General features: G+C 37.2%; 2 protein-coding genes across 4 annotated transcripts in view; both read right to left on the reverse strand.

The window, feature by feature from the left end:
- LOC129732457 (receptor-type guanylate cyclase gcy-5-like) overlaps positions 1-17,853 on the reverse strand; it is a 155,807-nt gene that overhangs the window by 131,938 nt on the left and 6,016 nt on the right. The gene's annotated exons all lie outside the window — the stretch shown is intronic.
- LOC129732459 (ATP-dependent DNA helicase PIF1-like) lies at positions 6,008-7,750 on the reverse strand. Its single transcript, XM_055693358.1, has 2 exons — positions 7,021-7,750; positions 6,008-6,954 (listed from the first exon to the last, which is right to left on the reverse strand). The coding sequence occupies exons 1-2, from the start codon at positions 7,115-7,117 to the stop codon at positions 6,023-6,025; spliced, it is 1,029 nt and encodes a 342-aa protein (XP_055549333.1). The 5' UTR covers positions 7,118-7,750; the 3' UTR covers positions 6,008-6,022.

Raw genomic sequence — 17,853 nt, forward strand, 5'->3', positions numbered from 1 at the left:
ACTAGTGATTACTGTAATTTTATTGGTCTTTGTGTTTTTCGTGTTAAAATTATTTGGGTTAAGATCAACAACGATCCCGCTAACATATGTCATAAAAAAATACTTTTTTTAAAGAATTAATTGCTTTCGCCAAAAATAAGAGGATCAGAAATTTAGTTTAACCCGTAAAGACCCGGGACGGAACTTGTTTTTCGAAAATGCTCGTTCTCAGCACTGGAACGGCCGGTTTGGGAAAACTTGGAATTTTATTCAAGGGGAATAGTTGCTCTAAGTTTTGGTAAAGGTGCCACCCATCTGGGCCCCTCCCCGTTTTTGTGAGACGCAAATATAGCTGTGTTTTTTTTCTAATTTTTCAAACAGATTTAGCAAACACTGGGAATTTTCATACGTATCAATTGCTCCATTTATCAAATCATGTCAGGTAGATGAAATATAGTATGTAGGAGTGAATTTTGAAGTTTCCAAATTATTTCAGTACAAAATCACAAAACTACGTATTTTCATAAACATTCAACTAACGAAATCGTTCTTCAAATTTTAAGTTCTACATTTTTGGAGTAAGGTCTCCTGAATCCATACGCGATGAAATATTCATTTTAGTATGCAAACATTTTGAGAAAAACGAGTTTAAATTTACCAAAGTACGTATTCTCATGGGAACCTGATTTTCTTAGTCTCCCACGGTAGGTTTCAACTTGGCTCTTCAATTTTCAAGCTCTATATTTTTAGAGTAACGTCGTTTGAATCCAGAGATAGTGAAAGATTTATTCTAACATGCACAGATTTGGAGAAAATCAAGTTTTCATAAGAACTCGTACTTTAGTGAATTCAAACTCGTTTTTCTCTATTTTGTATTGAAATAATTTGTAATCTCCAAAATTCACACTTACATGCCATATTTCATCCACCTGACATGATTTGATACATGGAGCGATTGATACGTATGAAAATTCCCAGTGTTTGCTCAATCTGTTTGAAAAATTAGAAAAAAACACAGACATATTTGCGTCTCACAAAAACGGGGAGAAATCCAGAGGGGTGGCACTTTTACCAAAACTTAGAGCAACTATTCCCCTGGATTAAAATACCAAGTTTTCCCAAATCGGCCGTTCCAGTGCTGAGAACGAGCATTTTAAAAAAACAAGTTCCGTCCCGGGTCTTTACGGGTTAAAAGAGGAGTAAAACTATCCTGCGGATGCACTGGATCCAGCTCAACAACCAACACAACACAGCTTACAACTTAATCATATCTTCTGAGGTTTCGCATTACTCATACATCCCACCTTTCCCTGGGCGCGCGAGAAACAATTAGTTTAACATTTCACAACATTCAATTTGCTATATCAGGCACAGTTTTATTCATTCCAGGATTGAAAGATTATTTAGTTTTTTATGTTATGAAGTCGGCATGGGAGATTTTTTGCCCTAATGTTGAATGTAAATTTGGATTTTCGTCGTATTTAATATTAATTTCAACATTGTTTATCGTGTATAAACATGAGACGACACATTTTCCCAACAACCATATTATCCAACGCCATGGAAAGCATCCTGGTATTGCGAAGATCATTCGCTATTCGCTTCTGGCTATAATGGTGCGGTTTTATACTTCCGCCCCGAACTGATAACCATAACTTTCTTACAGTAGGTATTTATGGTAATGGCAGAAGCGCACCCCGTACTGATTTGATCGGCGCAATCGGTAATATCGATGAAATGTGACTAATATACGTTATGGGAAAAGCATAGGTAGCGGATTCGTCGCATGTAGGAAATTGAATAAATATGTACGCAAGTGTTTAGTATTTCATACTTCCGCTCGTAAACTCAGATTGACTAGTGAAAAGTAGTCTTTCGATTGAAACGGATTAATAGATGGATAGGACATTGTTATCAACGAAAAATCAATATTTAAAAAAAGAAGAAATATATTCAGTTTCTAAGTAAAATATTAGCAAAGATGCAAATGAAGTTGAACTGGCCGATCACGACCTGACGTTTGTTCCTTAAAACCTCTGACAAGTGTTTTTTGTTTGGCTCAAAAATACATAGAAAATTCAAACGCAAACATGGGTACTCCTTCCATTTGATTATACGTTACGTTCAAATGTAGGATTGTTTTCTTCCAAGAGGAGGAGGTTTTGATTAAAAAGTGTAAATTATGAGTATTCTCATAATTTACACTTTTTAAGAGGCAGAGAGGCAGTTTAAGAGGGAGTTATATGCGCTCACTTTATTCACCCTGAAAACGGGTTGCGTTGTAGTAGGGATATGAATGCGGGAGAATATTGAAGAGACGAAATAGGATAGAACAACGTAGAAGATTAAATATTTTCCTACTACCATTAGCGATTCCGCTTACCGAGCAACGCACATGAAATATATAAAAAAAAACCGTTGCAGAGTCCAGCCAATGATCAATTCGAGAACAACATTCGAATAGTTGTTCATCGCTTAACATAAAGATGCTGATATAAATCGTCTTTCGAATTCCGTTTAGCGATAGGTCTCAAAAGTTTCGTCTTCTCGAAAAAAGTCCTTATGCAAAATTCCAGTTCAAACGTACAGCAGCCACTTTTCCAGAATCATTTCACTTCTGCCAGTTGATCATACGAAATCCTGAGCAGACATCTATATACGACATTCGTGCGCAGAACATAACATGTGTGCTTGCTTATAAGTTTTCATCTCTTGTTCAGCACAAAAAGCTATATTTCTACTGGGTTTTACCCTGGTCAATCCGTTTCCACTAACTTTCACTCTGCTTGCGCGGTATGGATCGTAGTCTTCAGATTGATACTGTCTAGAAGCTGCTTCTATTCGCGTTGATCATGAATTATTTTGTGCCAAATGCGACAGGCTCGGAACTTTAACTGGACTTTAACTTTAGCAACAACACTAGTGCTCCTCAGGGCAGTATTCTTGGGCCGCTGCTTTTTTCTTCGTACATTTATAATGTTACTCAAGTTTTACCACCCAGCACTCAATAATTGTACTCAGTTGACGCTAAACTATTCCGAATTATCGAAAATCATGACGATTGCTGTATACTTTAAACGTTACTTGATTAGTTCGACGACTGGTGCCCACGCAACTATATGATGTTCGGCATTTCCAAATGTACCGTGATCAGTTTCCTGCGCATAAAACAGCCGTTGTTGTTTGACTATCGTATTACTTCTCTGAAGCTTTAGGCTTAATGGTGGAAGCCCATTTTCCGGGTTCCATTTCTGGAAACTGTGAAACCAACCCAGCCTGCGACATAAGATGTTTTCGAGTGATCACTCCAAGATCTGATAGAACAAAAGAGGTGCAGATGGGATTCTACCTGCCATGATTCAAAATGGAGAATCAGCACTAATCCCATCTCTTATGGAGATTTTCAAGGCAAGCCTAATACTTCACCACATACCTTCTGCATGGAGACCAGTAAAGGTAGTCTTCATACCAAAAGCAGGGAAACGCGACAAGTCACTCCCTAAAGACACACCCACCCATCAGTTTATCATCCATTCTACTGAAAACGATGGAGAAGGTTATATACGAATACCTAAAATCTGAAAACATGACTAAATCTCCACTATCTGAGTTCCAGTTTGCTCATCAAGCTGGAACATCAATGATCACAGAGTTACACTCGCTTGTGATCAAAGTAGAAAAATCGTTCTCTTGGAAAGAATTGGCACTGTGCGCATTTCTCGACGTTGAAAGGGCCTTCGATAATGCTTCATATTTATCGATGACACAAGCCATGAAAAAGAGACATTTCGATAATGGCATAGTCGAATGGATCCATAGCATGCTCACAAACAGACAAATAACCTCAGAGCTGGCTGGGTCGTCAACTATCGTGACTGCAACTAAAGGTTGCCCGCAAGGGGGGGTTCTCTCTTCCTTGCTATGGTCATTGGTGGTTGACGACCTTCTAAGGGGCCTTGAGGCAGAAGGTTTTAAAGTTGTGGGCTTTGCTGACGACCTAGTTATAGTGGTTCGTTGTAAATTCGACAATGTTATATCAGATAGGATGCAGCAGGTCTTAAACCTTACCCGCTCTTGGTGTATGAAAAAAGGCCTGAGCATCAACCCAGCAAAAACATCAATTGTTCCCTCCACAGAAAGAAGATGACTGCACTAGCAGTCTCTACATCTTAGTGGGGTGAAAACCAAATACAGCGACTCAGGTAAATATCTCGGTGTAATCCTAGATGCTATATTAACCTGGAACGCACAGTTAGATTTGATAATAAGCAAGGCAAACTTAGCGTTGTGGGTTTGCTTCAAGATGGTGGGAAGAACTTGGGGCTTAAAACCAAAAATGGTAATGTGGGTGTACACCGCCATAGTAAGGCCTCGAATTTCTTACGCTTCGTTAATATGGTGGCCAAAAACCAAGGAGACCACGGCAACGAGGAAGCTAAATAAACTTTAGCGGCTAGCTTGGCTAGCAAGGCCAAGAAAAGTGCACTTAAGCTCAAACGACAAAAGATGATACTAGACGTCACTTGAAGATCGTCAATCTCCTACCTGCTGAATTAGCAACGAACATGAACTGTGATTAAATGGAACCTAGATCCAACTACGACATCCCATACTCAGTGTATGAACCCTCTCGCTCAGTATGGGATGCGTGAGGACCTAGCGTTCGTAATGGATCGATCAAGTTCTATACTGACGGTTCAAAACTAGGGATCGTAACAGGAGCAGGAGTGTACGGTCCTAGAACAAAAATCGCAGTAACTATGGGAAACTGGCCAACAGTGTTTCAGGCTGAAATAGTCGCCATTATAGAATGTGCAAATATCTGCCTGAGAAGGAAGCATAGACACGCCAACATCTGCATTTTCTCGGACAGTCAAGCGGCTATTGAGGCCCCGAAAGCTTGCAAGTGCATGACTAGAATTGTCTGTGACTGCATTTGCCTTCTACAACAGATGAGCCAGTAAAATTCTGTAAATCTTTACTGGATTCCTGGTCACTGCGAAATAGAGGGCAATGAAGTTGCAGATGAACTCGCCAGATTTGGTTCCCAATCAACCATCATTGGTCCAGAACCGTTTTGTGGTATCTCAGACTGAGTCCTGAAGGCTGAGCTAAAGAAGTGGGAACAACGAGAGATTACAGTCAATTGGAAGGCAGTGAAATCTCTAAACCAATCAAAAAGATTTATAACGCCAAACACAAAAATTTCTCAAAAGTTGCTGAGTCTCGCCTTCCAATGGCTTTTAAGGTAGCTTTACCCAGCCAATATATACTTACTTATCCATTAAGACTTCTAGATTTAATTCAATAAATAATAATTATAAATAACTAGCTGACCCGGCAAATTTCATTTCGCCAAAAAATGGTTTTAATTTTAAATATAGGGTAAGCAATCCATTAATCACAGTTTGTGTTTCTATTGTTGCATTGTTAATTTATTCGCAATTTTTCAACACAACTTGCTGAAGGACATTTTATCAACGGTGTTACCACTTCCATATGACAGAATACTTTATTAGATAGATTCACATTTTGTGGCGAATTTCCTCCAAATTGCTGAATGTTGAATGACTAATTGAGTAACTTATTTACATCTAATCTACATGAAAAGTATTAATTTAAGTATGGACAGAAAAAATAAAAATACCCCTTCCTCAACATATCGTTAATATTTCTAACTACTCAAATGCCGCAAAATGGGACATGATTCTCATTCAAATGAGTCATTCCGTCTATTTTGGTTTCTTATAATTGCATCCTAGTTTTTATTTGTTATTGAATAAACTGTTGTTTTAATATAATCACATTCTACATCATCATAATTTTTTACATCATATACATTTTGAGCATTATTAACATTAGTTTCATTTTTTACATTATCTACATTATTTACGTCATTTACATTTACTATATTATTTACATTGTTTAAACTATTTACATTATTTACATTAACTACATTATTTACCCTATTTAACTTATTTACATGACATTAACTGCATTATATACATCAATAGCGAAATGGGTTAAGTAATCACATTAAAAGTCAATTCAATGCTTTGTGGTAAACTACGTTTTTCGTTTTTTTGTCTGGTGCATAAATAAACAAAGACGATGGCTTACCAACACGCGAGCATGCCACATACAATTGACCATGTGAAAAGCATGGAAACTCAAGATTCACTCTGCATACCTCCAAAGATTGACCTTGAGATTTGTTTATAGTCATAGCGAATGCAAGGCGTACGGGAAATTGAATGCGTTTGAACTCAAATGGTAAATCGGTAGTAATTAAAGGAATTCTGGGTATAAGCACTTCTTCGCCCTGGAATTTCCCTTTGAGTATTGTTCCTTGAATTATATTGTTTTTGAGTTGCTTGACTACTAATCTTGTCCCATTGCATAACTTAGGTTGGTTGAGGTTCCTGAGCATGATGATGACTGATCCAATCTTTAGCTGCAAATTGTGCGGTGGAAATCCTGGCAAATCCAATGAATTTAGGAACTCCGTTGGATAATTGGTCACTTCTTCAGGATTAGTCACACAATCTACTGACTTGAATTGACACAAATGTCCAGGAATTGCATTTTGAATTGCGAAGTTCAACTCATCGACATCTTTATTTTTTGCTGCCAAAATAGCACGTGCACTCAACCAATCGTAATTTGTATAATTGTGTATGATATTTGGGAATACATTAGTAATCAGTTCCTCTTTCGTCGTTGTGTAATGGCAGAAATTCGGCGGCAGTGTAATCAATCCGTTGCAAACATCGATTGGTATTTCCCCATTACCAATGGCTAACAATTGATTTGAGAACACATCTGCGGACGAATCATTTTGCATCAGCACTCGCATGTTGGTTGTCAATTTCAGCTTCTTCACAAAACGCCACAAATGAGAGAGTTTAAGGCAAGCGTTGATTGCATCTGCTGCCGTTGATCGCGGAATAACGGGAAGCGTTTGTCGAAAATCGCCTAGAAGTTATGTTCCTGAATATTAGTTCTATACCTACTTGATTGATGAAATAAAAGAAAAATCACCTGCCAACACAATAAGTGCCCCTCCAAAGTGTCTTGCGTTGCTTCGTAGATCTCTCATTGTTCTATCTAGTGCCTCCAATGCTCGTTTGTTTGCCATTGTGCATTCGTATGATCATCAGAAGGCATAACCTGCAAGACCGTTTTAAATAGCCGAATCAAAGCGTTATGTTCGTGGAGAAGTTCTTGTAGTTCTCCAATGATGTGACGCTTCATAGCACGGTTGATGGCACAACGCTTATCAATTTCTGTTTCATAATTTCCAACGAAATATATTTGAAGGAATTTATGATCTTCATTTATCGGTGGCAATAACGATCCTGTTCTATGGTGAATTTGACCTTGAATCTGAAACGGTTTTTGATTAATATAAAAATGGGTGAGATAATCCTAGTACAGAGGAAGTCATAATTCAGTTCAGTTATAAATTATATTTTAACTGTCCACTGTTCAAAGATAGATTATTTCAATGAAAATATACCTTAAACGTTGGGTTGAATCCACTTTCTTCAACGATATTCGCTCCGAAAGACGTCATTTGAAAGCAGCTATTATACTTATGAACATTCGTTAAAAAATGTTTTGCTTCCAGCGAGTCTTGAGTCAACAATGATAGCAATGGTTCTGGTGGTTGAGCCAGTGGTGGCAACTTCACTTTGCCACCTGAACAACAGAATCCTGCTGTTTCCGAGTGAAATTTCAGAGCATTGCAATGTTGGCATACCAAATCCATGGGTCCAATAGTAACGCATGGCAGTTTGCTGTAGTCTGTTGTGCAGTCATATTGGAACGCAGCGCGATGCAATTGGATGTTTAAAGCGCTTATTGTTCTTCGGCGATTGGCGTTAGATATCAAATTGTGTTCGTCCTGCGGTCCAGCATTCACCTGTGCTTCTGCTTCCACCTGAGTTCGTCGTGCACGAATTCTCGTCATCCGTTCCCGAAGCTGTTCATTTGCTGCAGTGTTTTGCTCAGAGCTTCTAGTTGCACGGAGAATTGCTATTTTTCGTGCATTACGGCTGCGTGAACCAATGTTTGGTCTTCTGATTGGCGGCATACTGCTTTTCAAATATTGTAGCTGGTGAGCCGAATAAATCAAATACCTTGGAGTAATCAGATAATCAGAAGAAATCAGCACCGGTCATTACTTACCTGAGCCAATCAAACTCTCCCTTCACCTTTCTCACCGAAATTTTCACAATAAATAAAAAAATGGACTTTTAATTGATAAACAAACCTCGTAATTATTTTTCACCGTCCAACAACCTATTAATAACGTTTTATTAAATTATAAGCAGAAGCTGTCAACTGATAAACAAACAACTGAAAATTTGTCAAAGCCTTCTGACAATGCGCGATGTATGGCTTTCTCTCCTTACGAATGCTTTCTGTAGAAACACTATTTTTCTCCTCAATGTTTTTTCTTCAATATTTTCCAGGTTTTCTCATCGTACAAACTTTCTTTGTATAAAGACAAACAAAACAAAAAAAAACTGCATTCAAATCAGAAAATCCATTACAAAGTTATGGAGGTACGCACATTTCTGTCTCTCTTCTTAATTTATATAATAGATAACCAAGCGTAGACACAAAATTCCATTCCCACAGACAGACAGACAATCGGCGTAACCTTGAGTTACATAGTCTGAAATAGTATATTTTCCCGAAGTTCCTTCGACGGAATGAAGTGCTGATACTAGACACTTTGTTTCCCATGTGACAAACAACGACGTCCACATAGCAGCGAAATAAGTAAGCAACGACAAAAAAAGGTAGTGATAACATTTTCTCTTCTTAGTAACTATAGATGACAAGGACAAAGCCGAAAAATACAAAGCTAGAGAACAGGAAAGAACACCATTATTACTCAACCATTTTTACAGGAGGTATATTATTACTCTCGAGGTTCCTGTAGATTAGGTTTAACCCTCTAGTGCCCAATACCGCCATTTGGCGGGCTTCAGTCGAAGTTTTGAAAAGCTTCAATATGTACTTAAAAAGTGTTTATAATGATTCATAGTGATTTTAACGAAGCCCGTTTAGAAATTAACTTGGGCACTAGAGGGTTAAGTAGAATTTGTTAGAAAAATCCAAGAACAGACTTGAATCAGGGTGGTCACTATTTATCAACACGAACCCAGACCTAAGTATTATAAGTCCCTGGTAATTGTCTACATGATTAACTCAACCTTTGCAATCGGGCTTGCGAAATCATGACTCAAAGCAGTTGAAGTTTCACTTTCTTGACCACTGAAAAAAAAAAGCGTGAAATGTTTCCTGAAGAAGCTCAATTGTTTTTCATGAAATTACCGAAATCGATTTTTTTAAACCAATTGTGTTAGAAAAGCACAAAACTTCGAAATCTAGTGTTGTCTCTGAAAAAAATGTTGTAAAGTTCGTCTTTCCCGGAAATCAGAGAGTTTTCGAGCCGGAAGACTTTCCCAGAAAGTCGATTTTTCACAAAAAAATGTTTTCAAACAACACCAGATCTTGAAATATCATGCATTTTTAAGACATTTGGTTTCGAAAAACTTTCGATTTTCTTCGAACTTCTTAAGAAATATATTTCTGTGCATTTTTTCATCGATCAAAAAGTGTAGCTTGACCGCTATAAGGTTCCACATCCTGAAGCTCGATTAAGCAGAAATTTTGCATAGGGACTTTTCTTTCAAAAAGACTGCGCTTTCGAGCTCTACTGCTAAACGAAGTTCGAAGATCAAATGTTCGCATCCACTAATAAACAGTAATAGCGAACCCTAATAACTTGGAAAAAAATTAAGATCAAAGGCTCCGGAGGGTTGAATCCTGGCAAATCCCCCCCCCCCTTAACATTGGCTACGCCCATGCCTCCAGGTAAATCCGAGTATGCTTAGATTAACTGAAAGCCGTGTTTTTTCAAGAATTGTTACTGTCAATTCTATCACAATTCCAAAAATCCGAATCTATTAATATAATACAAAAGGAATGCGTCTTTGCATTAAATTTATTACCTAACTGATATTTGCAAAGTGGTCAATTATAAAACTTAGATGTTTTATAGTAAAATTTGAATAGCAATAAAAAACAAAAAAAAACAAACATGGAAATAGTAATGTTAATCATGTAAAAAATTAATCCATAGAAACTTTAAAAGAATTAATCATCATTGGATTTACTTCAAAAAACCACGCACACAAGTTTTTTAGGTCACACTAGGGCAGTGCCATCACCATCATTAGCCATCACTTTGGTGCGAAAACGATGTTCCGTGTTAGCTGGGGGCAGAAGTGTAAGGTCTATTACGAGCTGATGAATTTTTTTTTTGATACTAAGCGCTACCATTTACAACTGAGAGCAGCTCTTCGATTACTATACACATATACACGGTGACAAAAAAGTCCGGTCACACTTTTTTGGCGTCGCCTGTAGCCTACACGGTGCATCTCTCTGGTGCCATCTATATGCCAAATGAAAGGGTTAACTTTGCTGCCCAAAGTGGCAGAGTTTCGTTTCTGTGCAGTTTGTTTACATTGAGTTGTGAGCCATGGCAGAGTTAAGAGCAGCTGTTATCGCTGAATATGTGAAAGGGTACAAACCCGGACATATATTCAAACACCTAAAACCACTCGGAATCAACCGGAAACTCGTGTACCGGACCATAAATCGGTACCTAGAGACCGGAGGCACCGAGGACAAGGCACGATCTGGACGACCAAGGTCTGTGAGAACTCCAAGGCTGAAAAAGATTATAAGAGACCGGATTCGCCGGAATCCCGCCCAATCTGCACGGAAGCTGGCCAGGAACCTTAAAATGAACCGAGAATCAATCCGCCTGCTTCTGCGCAAGGATTTGAAACTTACACCGTACAAAAAACAGGTGGTTCATGGGTTCACGGTCGCGGGAGTAGCTCGGTTGGCGCGCAGATGACGAGATTAGTTTTTCGGACGAGAAGCTGTTCGTTTTGGAGCAAACAGTCAATCGCCAAAATGATCGAGTTTGGAGTGTGAGCCTCCAGCAAGCTCCTGCGGACAAGCTGAACGTTTCCCGGTTCCAAAATAAGACGTCAGTGATGGTTTGAGGAGCCATTTGCAAGAGAGGTAAACTGCCTCTTATTTTTATCAATAAAAGGGGTCAAAATCAACGCAGCGTACTACCTGGACACGGTTTTGAATAGAAATGTTCTGCCTCAAGCTGAACTATTGTTTGAAGACGATTAGGCCGTTACAAATTTTATTTTCATTTTATGTCACCCCCCCCCCCTTCAAAAATCTTAAATATTGGAAGGGGAAGAAAAAAAGCTCAATCCGCTTTGTTCATTTTATTGGTTTTCCGACAGCATAAATGCTTCATTTAGCAACAAACAAGTCCAGTAACAGCGAGAGTGTCGTCAAAAGACAAGCGAAATAAATAATAATAATAAAAAACTATTATTTTTCAACATTTATTTGAGTGCAAGTTAAAAACGTCATAACTTGCACACAAACTTTGATCAAAGATATTTCTTTTTTTTCGTCTCGGTGTTATTTATTTTTTGCCACCTCCTTTGCTAACTTTGATAACCTCGGACATAAAAAGAATTCGAAATTTGTATCAGCCTTACTACTGCGTGCAGCAAGATGGCGCCCCATCCCACACCGCAAAGGTTGTTCAGGCGTGGTGTGAGGAAAACTTGACCGATTTCATTTCGAAGAATGAATGTCCTCCGTCGTCTCCGGATCTGAATCCACTGGATTATTTCACGAAAATCTGGGACGAGATGCCGATGGAGCATGTGCGCGCCGCTTGCGACGACCTTTCGAGACGTCTGAAGCTGGTTCGATAAGAGAAAGGTGGTGTAATTCCGAGATATCGTCTGTGAAGTATCTTTATGAGTTACTGCATAAAGCTATGAAATCCAGATTCAGATTTTCTTCTTATTCTTTGAAATATTGAGATTTTCCTGTGTGACCGAACTTTTTTGTCACCCCGTAAGTATTATATAAGTCCCTGGTAATAGTCTACATGATTAACTCAACCTTTGCAAACAAACTTGCGGAAATCGTGGCTCATAGTAGTTGAAGTTTCAGTATTTTGACAACTGAGCATGAAATTTTTCCTGAAGAAGCTCAATTGTTTCTCATAAAATTACCGAAATCGATTCTTTTGGAACCAATTGTATTAGAAAAGCACAAAACTTCGAAATCTAGTGTTGTCTCTGAAAAAAATGTTGTAAAGTTCGTCTTTCCCGGAAATCAGAGAGTTTTCGAACCGGAAAACTTTCCCAGAAAGTCGATTTTTCACAAAAAATTGTTTACAGACAACACCAGATCTTGAAGTATCATGCATTTTAAAGACATTTGGCTTCGAAAAACTTTCGATTTTCTTCGAGGTTCTTTGTGAAATATTTCTGTGCATGTTTTCATCGATCAAAAAAGTTAAGCTTGACCGCTTTAAGGTTTCACATCCTGAAGTTCGATTGAGCTGAAATATTGTATAGGGACTGCGCTTTCGAGCTCTACTGCTAAACGAAGTTCGAAGATTAAATGTTCGCACCCACTAATAAACAGTAATAGCAAACCCTAATATGGAAAAAATTAAGATCAAATGCTCCCGGGGGTTGAATCCTAACACGGACAAATCCCCCCCCCCCTCCCCCCTTAACCTTGGCTACGCCCCTGCCTCCAGGTAAATCCGAGTTTGCTTCGATTAACTGAAAGCCGTGTTTTTTCAAGAATTGTTACTGTCAATTCTATCAAAATTCCACAAATCCAAATCTATTAATATAATACAAAGGAATGCGTCTATGCATTAAATTTATTGCCCAACTGATATTTGCAAAGTGGTCAATTATAAAACTTAAATGGTTTATAGTAAAATTTGAATAGCAATAAAAAACAAAAAAAAACAAAAATGGAAATAGTAATGGTAATCATGTAAAAAATTAATCCATAGAAACTTTAAAAGAAATTAATCATGATTGGATTTACTTTTAAAAACCACGCACACAAGTTTTTTTTAGGTAAGCCGACACGCACTGTCCCCATTAGCCATCACTTTGGTGCGAAAACGATGTTCCGTGTTAGCTGGGGGCAGAAGTGTAAGGTTTATTACGAGCTGTTGAATTTTTTATTTGATACTTAGCGCTACCATTTACAACTGAGAGCAGCTCTTCGATTGCTATTCACATATAAGTTCCTATGTTGTGATAGAGATTTGTGGATACTCCTGAAGAGCGAAGGTGATATGAACTTTCCTAAATATTAACCAAATGATAATCGATGCCTTACACTGCCGGCAAAGTCCAACTGCAGCACCTAATTTTGAGTAATTTTAGTTATTAACTTGGTGTGAGTTAGAGACTTGAGAAAAAATGTCACTTGAGAATAAATGTCATCTAGTGCCCAAATTAATTTTTAGACGGACTTCGAAAAAATCACTATGAAGCTTTATAAACATTCTTTAAGTTCTTATTGAAGCTTTTTAGAGGTTCAACTGAAGACCGTCTGGAGGCGGCATTGGGCACTTAAGGGTTAAAATTGATAAAGTACGAGGTAATCGCCACGCGAAAAACTAGAATAAGTAGTGAAAAAGGTTGGAACCAACAATATTCATGTTCAGGATATAAACGACCCGCTGCAATTGAAACTGTCACTTAAAAGTCTTCTCATCAGACGACTTCAAAAATAAATTTTTTTTACTGCAATCGTTAGGTTTTGTATCAAAAAATATTGTGAAAAAATTTCAGAGCCTAACTCAAAGAGACCGAGGCCCGAGAATCGATAGATTGTTCGAATTGGCGTACTGGTTTACAAAAAAAAACTTGAGCTGTTTATACAAAGTTACATTTGTTGCAAAGATAACACGGGTCGACAAAAGCGAATAAAATAATGCCCTAAAGCTCAAAATAGTCGCCCTTAAAAGATTCCTGTGAATTTTGGAGGACTTAGTGTATGCAGAAGGGCATTAAACAGCCGCACAGTAAGTGCTCGCCGGGTCCGTCTACGTTGGCTTACGGGAAAACTTAATTTAAGCCTTTGAAAAAATGTTGGTGGCTAAGTACACCAAAACTCACAGGAATGATCAAAAGCTATAATCTTCCATTTTCTTTCAGTTTAAGCTCTAGGGCAAAACCTGTGTTTACCAGCGCAATTTAAACACGCAACTATTCCTCTGTAATTATCAAAAACAAACTTGTTTTTTGAAGGTTTTTCAACGCCTTCATTGTAAAAAGGAAGCGAAAATAAAGCCCTTTATTGAATGATTTATTTCACATTTATTTTTTATCCTTTCTTAGCAAAAGTGCATGATTACATGCTCTTCCAATCCTTTCGAATATCGAATATACATACTTTTCTTGTGTGTTACAGGTGAAAGGGAAGGCCTAAATTGTGCACGCCTTTTAGCTTGTTAGCGACGAGCCGCCGTGCGAGATCGTTAATAACAACTTGTAGGAGCATGAGCGAACCAAATTTGCGCAGGAACATGTTTGGGCCATCCACATTCTACGTGGACAGATTTTTGACAATTTTGACCCCCCCCCCCCCCCCATCAACGCAGTCCACGTGAAATGTGCATGGCCCTTTGATAAATTAATAATGTGGTAATTGTATCCACATGCCCGTACAGTGCACACTGTTTCCAAAGCTGCAAAAACGTGATCGAAATTATTTTGACCCATAAACGTTGATTTTAGAGCCGTGACGTCTTCAGCAAAGTTGTTCCATTATTTATTCTCCATGTTATAGAAGTTGCGATTCCATGAATGATCAACTCAACAGTGAAAAACGAATGTTACTTTTTTCATTTTGGAATATAAAAATTCACAAGTTGTAGCAAATTTTGAAAGAAACAACTTTGCGGAAAACACCATACTTCTATCTATCTTTTCAAATGGACTTTTGTGGAGTTTTCATAGATTACTGCTAAAAATCTTTATTCGTATTTAACTTTTTATAGTGATTTTATACAAATTTTGAATGTTCTACAAAATTGTTTGCTACAACAAAACAAACAATATCACCGAAGGAGGTTTATTTTTATCTTACATATATTTTTGGTTGTTGACGATTTTTACTAGAATAATGCGCTAATTTACACTAATTACTCTTAACTCAAAAAATAATGATTTTGGAGTCATAGTGTCTTCAATAAACTTGTTCTGTCAATAATTTATAACTTTGTTGAAGTTAGAATTTTGTGATTAATTTACCTAAAAGTGAGAAATGAGTTTAATTTTTCTCATTTTTGCAAAAAAAATCCTCTTTGCAGAGTAAAGTTTTAGCACATTTTGTAAGAAACAGGTTTGTCGACGACACTTTACTTATATCTGCTAATTTAAATGAACTTTTGTGAAGTTTTCTCTAGATTGCCCCTTAAATTCATTTTTTCAATATAGATTTTTATGGTGATTTCTAAAATTTTTCAAAGTTTTACAATGTTGTTAACTATAATAAAACACACAAGTTCACCGAAAAAAGTTTATTTTTATCTGTCAAGTTTATTTAGTTATTAAAGATTTTTATTAAAATTATGCACTTATTTATTTACAAATATCTACACTGGAGACAGCGAGAGACAAATGCCTAAATCTGGATTAAATAATGTCTCACTCATACTTATCACTCATACTTTCAAGGAAATTGTTCGTTTTGTGATATCAAACAACAATATAGAACATTGAAAAATTGTAGAAAATCACTTCTAAATGTTATATTGAAAAAATGATTTTTATTGGCAATCTGTAGAAAACTTCACAAAAGTCCATTTAAAAAGTAGATATAAGTATGGTACCTTTTACAAAGTTGTTTCTTTTAAAATGTGAAACAACTTTCCTGAGCAAAGTGAATTTTTATATGCAAAAATGAAAAAAATAAATTTGGCTTCTCACTGTTAAGTGGATTAATCACAAAATTGTAACTTCTATAAAATGGAGAATGATTAATGGATCAACTTTCCTGAAAATACTATGGCTCTAAAATCTATTTTTTCGGGTCAAAATAATTTCGAACACGTTTTTGCAGCTTTGGAAACAGTGTGCAGCGGCCGGTTCAGCAAATTGATTCAGTTTGCAAAAAAAAAAAAAGAAAAATCATCTGGTTTAACACAAAAAACAGATATCAGTTTTGAGACGACCGACGCATTTTTATTATCATCGATAATGAAGTGAGTCAATGAATAGACGATGATAAGAGCACAATCCTCAGTTGTAAATATTTCTGGTCTGATCAGTCTTTCATTGCACCAAATTTGGGGGGAAAATTGGGTCTATATCTCTATAGCAAAATTTTACTTACGCACAGAATTATAAATTGCATTTTGTGTTCTACCAAAATTACAATTGGAGGGGCTTTATTTACATCACAAGAAGTTCGAGTGCTTTGCTACATGAATAGAGTTAAGTTTTCCCATATTCCTGGGCATTTGAAAGGATGCTAAACAGACACAGTGCTGTAAGTTGTAACATTGTTAAAGTTCTCCAGCGGTAAAGATAGTTTTCAACCCTAAATCAAGTTAACCGCAGACTCATATTAAAAGGTGATCGGTTTTCACACAGAGTTAATGAGACTTGTTGAAAACAACGCCCATTAGCCGTAATAAAGTTTATTCTCATTAACATCAAGAAGGTAAATTGACTTAAAAGGATTTGTGAAAGGGTACAGTGCTTCATAAATAGCGCATGGTGCCCAGGCACTCAACACTTAGTTTCCTGTTGCCTTGAGATGAGTATTGATTTACCTACTATCATACCAAAACTCGTCGAATTATACGCTGATAAACTTAAATGCCTCAAATAAACCTCTGAAAATTAAATTGGTTTGCTATACGTTACTTTACTGTTCAAAATTGCATAAAATTTTAGTATGCAGAAACGTCAAATATGTTTTTAATATAAACATATTCCGAGGTTGTAATATGATCCTAATGATCATTTCAAATGATTGTGATCCGTTTCCAGGATATTTCAGATACAAGTAACAGAATCGAATTATGGACGAAAACGTAAACAGTTAACAAGCAATAAGATGATATATTCTTATGCGGCAAGCCCGTTTCACAATTTGTGTGTCAAACTATTCCTTTATTGTTTGATGACTCCAAAATTCAGACATAATTGTCAGTATCCTTATTTTGTCTTCTCTCGAACAGCCAATTTCTTTTTTATTGCAGAGTCATCTCGTCAAAGCATGTCGCCCCGTCAAAGCATGTGAACCGAGGATATCTGGGGTATCGAGGGTATCAAAACCATACATGTGTTTTTTTTTTGACGTTGACTAACGTCTATATCGAAGTTAGGCCCCTGAATTTAAAAATCTAGTAATTCAACCAGGGAAAACCAGAGAAAAGTGGTCAGGTTTTGAGCGCTTATTTTGCAGTCATCTATAATCAGGTTTTCGAGGTTTTGGCATCAATCGATCAGAAATTCTTTTACGGGTAAATTTATGTAACAAAAACAAACTATTGTTTGAGATACACTATTGAAAAATTGGTAATTAATATCGATTGTCTAAATCATACCGCGCAGCCAATCACTACCTCTCTTCCCAAGCACAGTCGACACTAACGGATACAATCGATCTGACTTTGTTGTTATTGTTGTTGTCACTTTCTGTTTCCGATGTTTATGCTGCTGCTAGCGGAAAAAACCTTGCAAATATGCATCTTTTTGTTGGTGTTAATTTTACGACAGCGGCCGGCGCCCCATCATTCTGATTCCAAAACCGCACCAGTGACATGCGGACGCTAGGTGATAGCAGCTGAAAGGAGGAAATACAAAATAGTACCGGTCATCTCGTGCCGGTTTCACCCGTAATGCTGGTGGCTTTAGTAGTAAATGGCTACTGCAAAACACTTAAATGGCTGGAATTCTGGACGGACTA

Source organism: Wyeomyia smithii, chromosome 3 (assembly GCF_029784165.1).
Source record: "Wyeomyia smithii strain HCP4-BCI-WySm-NY-G18 chromosome 3, ASM2978416v1, whole genome shotgun sequence".
NCBI lineage: Eukaryota > Metazoa > Arthropoda > Insecta > Diptera > Culicidae > Wyeomyia > Wyeomyia smithii.

Coding starts and splice junctions, on each gene's coding strand:
- LOC129732459 (XM_055693358.1), bottom strand. CDS start 7,117: ATGGCAAACAAACGAGCATTGGAGGCACTAGATAGAACAATGAGAGAT. Junction 6,955..7,020: donor GGCACTTATTGTGTTGGCAG/GTGATTTTTCTT, acceptor CATAACTTCTAG/GCGATTTTCGACAAACGCTT.